General features: G+C 41.9%; 1 protein-coding gene across 2 annotated transcripts in view; it reads right to left on the bottom strand.

The window, feature by feature from the left end:
- Nucleotides 1–2,145: 2,145 nt before the first annotated feature.
- adkb (adenosine kinase b) overlaps nt 2,146–10,626 on the bottom strand; it is a 93,614-nt gene continuing 85,133 nt past the window's right edge. For both annotated transcript variants that reach the window (XM_076093857.1, XM_076093856.1), the window contains 3 exons: nt 8,987–9,101; nt 2,808–2,894; nt 2,146–2,486 (listed from right to left, as the gene is read on the bottom strand). In XM_076093857.1, the coding sequence (XP_075949972.1) occupies nt 2,362–2,486; nt 2,808–2,894; nt 8,987–9,101 (327 nt within the window). In that variant the 3' untranslated portion in view covers nt 2,146–2,361. The remainder of the gene's footprint in view (nt 2,487–2,807; nt 2,895–8,986; nt 9,102–10,626) is intronic.

The following is a 10,626-nucleotide window of genomic DNA, read 5'->3' as shown; positions in this document are numbered from 1 at the left end:
AAACATGTGCAAATAAAATGTGATTTCATTGAGGCTCTGCTGTAAAACAGCGTGTAATGTGAGTAAAAAAGGGGTTTTGATTCGCGTTTAGCACTGGTGACATGATGGAGGCACTGACCAAACCTGCCTGTGTCTGGTTTATAATGAATGCCACCCTGGGCCCCAGCAGGTCCTCCACTGCTGCATGGGTCCAGGGATAATTTGAATTGGAGCATGTGCCATTGCAATCTGCCCATCCCCCTCCTCAATCCCTGCCAACTGCCACACTGGTGTTCACAAACACTGCTGCCCATCTGCGGGGCAAAACACTGGCCAGGGCCCCAGTTACTCCTTTGCCTGCATTCAGAAAAAATATATATATATTCTGGTTGTGAACTCACTTTTGTAAGCAAATATCACACAAAGTCAAGTTTCCCCTCTTCTCCCTACTTCAAAGTCGTTAACAGCAGATTAAACTCAAAACAGTAAATGAAATGAGATTTTGTATATTGCCGCTACGCAATAAAACGGTCATTAAACATTTGTAAAAAGGCTTCGGGCTCACTAGCTTTAGAGAACTGATAGCATAGCATTGTAAAATGTAAATTAAATGCACAGATTTTATGTTTGTTTTTCAACCTCTTGTATTCACTGAGCGACGCAAAGGTTTACCAGGAAAAGTGAGAGAAGTATGTTTAGTAGTTTCCTTATTGTGGCAGGCGTTCTCATTACTTGATCGTGGCTCCCTCTTTTTGTGTTTGTGTTTTGCCATCTGTCATCTTGAGAAGCAAATGAACCAGCTGCCATGGAGTGTGATCTTGCCCAATCAGAAATGTGGTCCTTTTCAAAGCGCATCTGTGTGAAACCTTAAAAAATGCTGATGGAAAAAAAAGAAAAAGAAAAAAAAAGTGTCTCAAAGTTGTTAATAACATTTTGGCTGGAGAACGTTTTCACCAAGATGCCCCCGATTAGCATAAATCCATAAACTGTGCCTCATTATGGGAAGCAGAGTTCTGGTCCAGGGAGTGTAAGAACTGCATTCCTCCCGTTACGCTCAGAGAAAATAAAATAAATATGATGTAACAGGTTGTTCTAGGGGAACAAAAAAAAAAAATGTTCTTCTGAATCACACGTCTTTGTAAAACAGATGAGCTTTGAATTGTTTTCAACAGAAGCACTTGAGACACTGCCCAACACTTCTGCTGGCCCACACTCAGTATGAGGGGAGGGGCCTCCTGTGATCCTCGCCTCCAACCCCCAGCGACAGCACAGCTGGGTACGGGGGGGGGATCAGGCTAATTTGCAGGTCCCTCTAATGATCGCCACGAAGAGCAACCGCTAATCCCTTAACTGAGAAAAATGATCTCCTGTAGCCCTGCAGTGCAGCTCCAGACCCCAAGAGTCCAGTTAGGACCCAACAAGCATGAGTAGGGGGCGATTGAGCGGAGCCAGGACACCAGGCCGGTCCTGGTCCTCCCACCCCTCACCCCCAGTCCTCTCTACAATGGAGGGTGTTGAGCTGTCCAAAAGTGATTAGCATGAGGGAGCCTCTGGCTGAGTAAATAATGGGGGAATACACAAACCCTGTTGTTGCATTCTATTTTGGGGTAAAACAAATCCCATATATTAAAACTTACTTTTGGTTTTGTTATAGGATTATCTCGGTAGGGGGAGTTTGATATTGTTTTATTTGTAAAATAACAAAACATTCTGCAGCATAACAGCTGAATATTTAAGTAATACTCAACTGTAAATGTGTGTATTATCACATTTTCATTTTGGAAAATATTCAACATGCGGATCAACAGCGGATTACGCAGCAGGAACGGTTTGAGAAGTTTTGATGGATATTTTTTTTAGGCATAACTCTGGGTCACCATCAGAATCGATTGTAACTTCTGTGAATCAAAGCAGACTACAGCTGCCGTCCTTCACAAAAGGAGCAAACAAAAAAACTTTTCAGAAACTTCTCAAACATATCCTGCAGGATGATCAACTTCTCCACCATGGATCCAAACTATCGTCGCTTTTCACTTCATAAGTGTTTGAAACATGCAGAACATATAGATCAATGGCGGAGATCAAGTGTACGCTTCTTCACACCTTCCAGGCCTACGGGAGTTCAGTTTTTGACGCTCAAACGATAGATTTTCAGCGGAATGCTCCTTTAAACATAACCATTTTATTCCAATACGTGATACCAGCACACTTGAATTGTATTCAAACATCAAGTTTTTTTTTTTTGTGAGCTTGATAAAATATTCAAGCTGTAGCACTTAGTCCCATGCAGTGAGTCACTGTAAATAGAAAATAAAAATGTACATAAAATCCTGCAGATACAAGTATCTTGTGGAACAGACATTTGTGCAGTGCTCGGACGCATCAGTGAAAGTCGGGCTTCTCTGGGAAGGTGCACCCGACCCGCCTGATGATGACGTTGGCGGCGTAGTGTCCCGCCCGGATGCACTCCTCCAACACATGCTCTTGGACCAACGCAGAGAGGAATCCTGGGTAGAGAGAAGAGCAGAGGTCAACCTGTAACCCTCCATCACCTCCAAAATTGCTTGGGCAGCAGTTATCATTAATATGAGCCAGGTACTAATGGTTTCTGTATAAAAGGACATGGCTGTTTCATCCTCAACGGGACCCAAATGGTGACAGTTTTATGTTGTGCTATGATCAGCTCATACAGAGTGAAAACAGCAGGCTTAATGTCACGCTCATATAATCTGGAGGCATTACTACGTTACATAGTTGGCCGGTATCAAAGGTTAATTGGGATTGTACATAGAAATCAAGCTGTGTCGAGGATGATTTTCATGGCGTACCTCCCACAAAGGCGTCTCCGGCTCCGTTAGTGTCCACAATATGATTTTGGTCGATGTCCAAAACGGGGAACATGGTCACCTTCTCACCTGTGGTCAGAACACAAGAGGGCTGTTAATTAAAGCTGAACACCAGTGGAGTTTCTTTTCATAGCCCATTTCACACAGCAAGGCATTGTTATGATTTGAGATTTGAGCACTTCCGGGTTGACAGTTTTTGGCTAAAGTGTAAAATAGAAGATTAAGACTTACAGCACACATGTACAACATAATAATCGTTGAGTAACTCAAAGACAGTCATTAAGGAAGTCAACGTTTAATATTTAACGTTGATAGGACATGAAACTTCAGTTAGCATCGTTAAGGCTACCAAAGCTAAATATTTGCTGACAGTTTTTAAAGTTAGGGAACTACGAGACACTTTGGTTTGAATCTAAAAACACACTAGTCCAAACAATCAAATATATTCATTGGAAATGATAAAGCAGTGCAAAAAAATGCAATAGTACTCATTTTTTAAATGTCTCATAAGGCTTCTATTGATAGCCACTTTAATGACTTTGGTCATCAGCCTCCGCGTCATCAGCCTCCACGCCCTTCACAAGTTCCCAGAGCCCAAGAGGAATTTTTCAAATAGATTGTTTTGTTCGACCAACAATTCAAAACCCAAATACATTTCCCAGCGTTTGAGAAGCTGTCATCAGTGAATATTTGGAATTTTGCTTGATAAATGACATTCAGCAAACAACTGATTCTACAGATGTTTCTTTTCTGTTGCAGACAAATGGATTATGTAACTATGGTTTCAGGTAAATTAGATGTTAAACTAAGGCACACTTCAGTATAAAATAATGCAATGACCTGAATAAATGAATGATCAGATGAAAATATTCTCACCATCTCTAGGTGAGTCCTCTGATGACATAAAAACAATGCAAGAACAGTTGCTGTAAGTTTCAGTTCAAAACGGAACCCATTAAATGAGGGACTCTTTTTTTATCTTCAGTGGACTATATTGCTTCAATTATCAGTAGCATATGCACTTCAAAGGGACTTCCAGTTTAAAGGAGAGGGGGGGGGGGGGGAACAAAAATCTACCAGATGACGAAGTCTCGAGGTGTAGAGTGACATTAAATCAGCAACTTATGTCAGAACAATCTAAACCACACACGCAATCTTCAAACAATCTGAGGGCTCTGGTGGAAGGTGCAGGAGACAAAAGACTGACATGTGGATAAAATGAGGCTCCCTGCTAATCTAACAATGGCTCACAGAATATCTGTGCAGGAGATAAGACACCCCCCCCCCCCCCCGCCTTATCAGTTTTTGAATAAATGTCTGCTCTTGTCCTACAGGGCAAAAGATACACAACCTGTAGCTGAGCATATGCTCAACACCTGGTGTCAAGAAAATGACTGTAATACGCCAACTGTGAGAGAAACTGTGAGAGAAAGGGTTAGAAATGACATCTTCGGAGAGCAGAATGTGAATGTGAATGCATTACAGGTCAGGTCCCGAAGATGTGTCTGATAAAGAGTTAGATTGTGTTTTCATAATTAGACACTTTCCTTTTTAAAGGAAAGCAGGAGATTGTCTCTTTGATAATAAATTATAATAAGACAAGAATCCTTTTAGGATCAGCTAATTAGCAGCATAACGACTCTGCTTAATTAATGCCACAGATGAAGCTTGAGAATCCTCCTCCCTCTTGAAACGATTAACCGCAATGGAAAATGTGCTCGTAATAAATTACAGTTATGTCACTTGTTCCACAGTTAGATGTGGTCGTGCTTATGCGATGCGCTTTGCGGCGATGAAAGCAGATGCTTTTACAGGTTGAAGATGATGCAAAGATCCTGCCGTTCATTAGACCCGAGCAATGAGAATCACGGTGTCAATATGTTTACGGCAGTTAAAAGAAATGGTTAGCCTACTCCAGTGCGGGTGGTACAGGAGGAGACGGGGTCTTATTAGAAACACAGTTTGCAACCAGGTAAACTCTCACATGAAGCTCGTCTTTGTGATAAACACAGAATTCATTAAACAGACCTACTGCTATGTCGCAATCAACAGTTTCCATTAACTGTAACTCAAAGTACTGTGTTGTTTTTGTGAATTCTTAGAATATTTAGTAAAACGTGCACATGTGAATATGAATGCAAACATTTCTGACCGACAACATCACTACTGTTGAACTCATTTCCAAAACTTTGTGTGCACTATTTTTTTTAATAAAGCATGGTACAACAGACATCCAGTATTTCTCTGACTTCTATCCTCACGGATGGAGTTACAGTTTGTACTCTGCTGCAAGGCTAAAGTTCACATAAACTCATGGATGCAAATTATTTAATTTGACTGACATGTAGCTCCGGTTACAGTCCAACAATTCCCCTGCCGCCAGTAACAAAGATCTCATTGGTAAAAGTCTGTCATGGAAATGGCAATAACAGAAAAAGCTCCGGCCAAAACACTCAGACTCTGTTGTTATTGGCTTGTGCAACGTCTGGAACCATCACTTCCCTGAACTCATTTCCCTGTAATGACACCAGTACAACAGTATTTTCAATCAATAAAACTCTGTTGTACTTTTTTCAGCTCGAACATATTCTCGTTCCTAAAGTTTTAGTTTGATAACATGAGTGAAGCAGCAGATTGGTGGTGAGTACGTGGGAAGTGTAGTATGGCTGTGCTTTGACAGGTAACCTGCAACAGAAGAGGAAAAAAAAAACCTGAGAAAAGCCTAGAAGGAATTCAAATACTTCCTTCGAGTAAGCTATAATTGTGCTTTTGTTAATTCGCTCTTCATAATTCCCTCATTACAACTCTTGAATGGTGGTGATTAAACTTAAGAAATTCTTTCAACAGGCGTCTCTTTGAAATGAGTATCAATTAAGTCCTTTATTATTGGCTATTCTTCTCAACAATGCCAATTCACTGACTGAGAAAATGCTCTTCTGCTTTAAAAAAAAAAACACATAAAAAAACGACTGTACATGCAAATAAGACGACCTCTACTTTATTGGAAAATGAGCATATGGAGGGTTGTTCCGACTCTTAAATGATTGCATGCTCCACTTGGTTGTGTTCCAGCGCTTCATTGTTGCTTTGACAGAAAGCAGGTCGATCAAATAGCTGGCACATCATTAAAATGAACTTTGATCCTGTCACACTTTATCATCGACACAAGTAAAACAATCAATGCATGATTTGAACTCCTGAGCTGCTAAATGGCTGGGAATCACACACGACTGTTAAGCTAAAAGGCATGATCTAAAGTAGTCAGAGTTTAAGTACGACATCTTTATGTGAGAAACTTCCACGAGAATACTTCTGCTGGAATGTTTCCTGTTGCATTTCAGCCAAACTCGGAGCCTCAGAGAGGAAAACAACGTTACCGCTTTCTTGGCAAACGCGACAGGTTATGAGCAAGTTGACATTCGATCTGTTTCCCTATCGTCAACCAGCATCTTTGTTCACAATTGAGTTAGAAAAGAAAATACATATGCCTGTAATTACTGTAACCACAGGCAAAAGATCATCGCCAACCAACATCCTTTCAGGGAGACATGAAAGAAAACACTTCAACTCGAGATGCCAAGGGAAAAGAGAGGAGATCTTTCTCATGGTGCAGAAAGTTAATTGATTTTGGCCTTCATGAAGTATAGAACATAAACATCCCGCTTTTCAAACAGACTACGAAGATTTCTTACGGTAGTTCTTGTACTCATTCTGCAGCGTTAAATCTACTGTTACGTCAGGGAGAATAAACCTTTAAAAAAAGAGCATTTTGCCTTGTAGCCAGTATTCACTCCCCAGTCTTACCCGTGTGATTAACATGTATAGATCAGGTCTCTTTTTTGTAGGTTGAAATCTGCCTGCTTAGCCCCCTTGAGAGCCCTAAAACTCGCCGAGGAGCAGAGTCAGGCTTTATCAAGTCCTTATCAGCGATTAGAGCGGCAACCCCCGCTGAATGATCGTTTATTAGATCTCCTCACCGTTAAGGTTCAGGGCACAATGATCTTAACTACTGCTTTAATGGGTGTATAAGCAAAAGCCCAGTGTAGTTCAGCAGTGGCAGTGGCAGCTAAATAAAGGGCCATTTCCCCTGCTCCCATCTCTTAAAAGGCACGTCTGAAGCGGTGGTGTGATGAAAGGCTCCCAATGAAGGGCAGGATGAAAAAAAGAACAATAACAAATTGACATCTCTTTTTGGAGAATTATACCACGGGGGGAGGCTTTCTCCCATCCTTAATCACTATAAAATGGTTTAACATGACACGCAGAGGCTGGCAAATGATCAAATCCTGACAGGAGGACAAATTGCAAACAAAATGAGAGATCAAGTTTATTAGAGCGCTGCCTCTGGGAAATGAAAATCTTTAATTCTCTTTTTACACTGACATTTATTTGGCTGGCATGAATAGCGATGTTCAGACACAGGCGCGCACACACGCCGATCCTGCTGCACCTACTACTGTAACTGCTCCACTGCAATGATGGCGCAGTCAATGACATTTATCATGTTTGCCTTTGTAGATGACATCTGAAACACATTGTCTTTCATGCCGCCTGCATTCATCATGTATTTTATATAAAGTTCACAGCGGCGCACGGCTCTGTCTTCATGCAGGAGGAATGAGAGAAGCAGGCAGGAATTATCCATCACCTCCAGCACAATGGATTGATTTCTTTTCTTTTTAACCGTCGGGCTCCTGCTTCGAGATTTGTTCCTAATTCTCATGAAAGGGAATGCACTACTTTGAAAATTAAAATTTGATTAACTTGATTAAGATAAATGCTGTGAATAAGTAAGGCTGGGAAATGAGGATAAATGTCCACCTGATGCATCGATGTCCAATATTCACTCTCCTGTTAGATCAGTGTTTGTTCTCCACCAGCTCTCGAGGAAATAATCAAAAAAAATATATATCTGGCTCTTTATCTGCTGAATCCAGTATGTTCACCAGCTAGTTGCTAATTTGTTGCTAAAGTGGCCAACTGCAGCTGTAAACAACACTGACGAGAGTGAAAACTGTAAAGCTGCGGGCCGTAAAAACCAGAACAATGAGTTAAAGAATTAAAAAACCTGCTGAGGAGAGTTGTGTAATAACTCTGTGGGTTTCCTTTTCAGATTACGCACAGCTATTTTATCCATTGCTAATACAACAATATTGATTACAGCCACTTTAGCCTTTATTAAAAACCCAAGATAAGTCTCTTGAGAATCCTGGGCAAAATGGCAGCTCACTTTACAGACGATAAAAAGACAAATACAATATAGATACAGAAAAGTCCCGATTAATCATCGAGTGATTCATCTTGCCATCAAGAGCTTCGGCTCATAGAAAACTCTTGCCAGCAGTGTGGAATTGAGAACAGTGGACACATGTGAAGACAGTGTCCTGCCGTAGCTGTGCTGCTCTTCAGTCCCCCAGTGATGAGTGATATGTTGGGAGTCTTTACCTGAGGCCATCTCTCCCCCGCGCTAACTACTCTCAACCGCAAGGGCATCGAGGAGAGACACCCTGTGGCTGCAAACAAAGGCAAAGGCTCCCAGCAGTAATCGGAAACTATCGCCTCTCCTCACACCGCTTCAACCTGCAAACCCCTGCTCAGTTGTGATGACACTGCCTTTTAATGTCCCACTAACTAAATACGTCCCGAATCAAAAGGAGACTGGATTGATTTGAGGACCAACATTTTCAACCTCTCCTCAAGGCCGCTCTGCCAGCGTTTTGCAGGAAGAAAAAAAAAAAAGGCCAGGATGTGTGAGTAAAAGTATTAAAATTGCTGAGGACTGGCCTGGAGTCTCTCCAAGACAAAGTTAGAAGTACTTCACAAATCAATGCCTGCTCTCTGCATCCCCCACACTTCTTTTATGCTCTGAAATGACAGAACGTAGTGCAAGCATTCTCTTTTTTTTTTCTTTTTTTTTAACATCTGGTGTCAATATTTCAGGTTAACTTCAAAGAAATTACTGATAGCGTTCGGCTCTCTTCAGTCAGCCATCCACCATCTATTTGAGGCTGCGTTCGGCAGTTTTGAGATATGAGGTTTAAGTGAAGGGTAAAGATGTCCAAAAGGGGCCAAAGTTGGGACGGCTTTGAGTGGTGCTGAAGTAGAAATAGGTGTAGATAAGCAGAGAGAAAAAAAAAAAAGGGAAAACAAAAATGGCCTACCAACGGTTGCAACAGTGTCCTCCTTGCCCTGTGTGAAGACCACCACTCGCTGCCTTTTCGTATTCTCCTTGGGCAGATTTTGGGTCTTGTTTGCAATCTCTGCAATGTCATCCGTCTGTAAAAAAAAACAACACACAAAACCACTGAGTATGTGAAGTTGAATGGATGCATCGGGAAGAGCAATTTCTGAGGAGTTAATCAACTGTGAGTGAGAGGGGGTCACAGACTCTTTTTCCCCCCAATCCTGGCTGACGGATCAAGTGATAATAAAACCAGATGGGCCACGAGAACGCTTCAAAAAAGATCAATGGGAGTGCTCCATGATGTTTCCGTGCAGTTACAGGAGAGCTTTAAAATATTAGAATGCCATATTCCCTAAGTGAGATGAAAATAAGCATGTGAAGATATGCTGTTGTCAGATAAAGGTACTTCTGAGCTGAAGGGATAGGCGGTGCGTGTACTGTATCATTCTCTCCCTGAAACAGGCCATCTCCTCTCTCAGCATCTGCACAGAATGGATATTCTCGCCTGGAGACGACAGATCTCTCCGGAGTGCTTGCCTTTGATCATGAGAGGGATAAAAAAAAACACACCTGTCAGTGCTACTTTATTATTAACTCATCATGATGTACTATGAGCAGGTGGAATGTCTTTATCGCCGCCTCGCAGTGGGGTGGACTCTGCTTTTCCATAATACAGCACGCTGAGGAGCTGGCATTAAGGGTCGTAGACGCCTCGAGCATCTGTGTCAAAGCTAACACTCGAGCACCTCCAGGGCGATCAAATACTGTGGTTATGGGAGTAATCAGAGAGATAGGCTCCAACCCAATACCAGCCACACTGGCTCACTCAAACCAATGAGCTTTTACACCTCTAAATGCCTCCCAAATGTCCTTTAATCAGCCCTGAGAGGTCCGGTGAGACCCTGAGTCGAAGGAAAAATGGGTGTAACACTCTAAGTAAGTGCTAATGGTGAGGTTAATACAGTGGCTGTTAGCAGGGCGATGGTGAAAAAAAAAAAAAAAAGGCAATTTGTCACCGTGACTGGATGTAACCACAAGCACTCCTCCAGACACTGAATGCAAAACCACACGAGGCTCCGGCACATTGTCACCCTTCGGTTTTATGTTCGCCGACATAAAAAAGGCGCTCTGCTCAAGTTTAGGAGCTAAAAGGTTCTCAGGGCCAGAGTTGGTAGGGTGAGCCGCTCACACATAAACAGCAGAAACACACACCTGACAAGTACGGCGAGGGAAGCGGTGAGTGCAAAACAAATTAATTGACAAATTATATGGTCAACTTGGTTTACTGCTGACAAATGGCAATATTTACAATTGTGCCGCAATTGATCATCAGACATAAATCAACAAGGCGTGAAATATAAAAGCTTTACAGGGGCGTTAAATTGTGTTCCTGTGTTGAAGCCAGTGAGAAAGTGATCATCTCCACTGAAGGCTGTTTGACAAACACTGCCAGCGAAAGATTCAATCAGAGCTGCCATGTAGATAGTTCTTTGAGCATTTAAAGGAAACAGATCACAATCAGGACTCTGTGCTCAGATCTGCTGATTGCTGTTTTGGAAAGGAAAAGCTTTTTATCTCACATTTACGCGGAAGAAGTGCTGCTGTCTTTTTGTGTTA

This window comes from Anarhichas minor, unplaced genomic scaffold (assembly GCF_050575085.1).
Source record: "Anarhichas minor isolate MPS153535 unplaced genomic scaffold, ASM5057508v1 ptg000017l, whole genome shotgun sequence".
In the NCBI taxonomy this organism is placed as follows: domain Eukaryota; kingdom Metazoa; phylum Chordata; class Actinopteri; order Perciformes; family Anarhichadidae; genus Anarhichas; species Anarhichas minor.
Note: the sequence above shows the minus strand (reverse complement) of the source record. Positions and strands in the feature narration are given on the sequence as shown.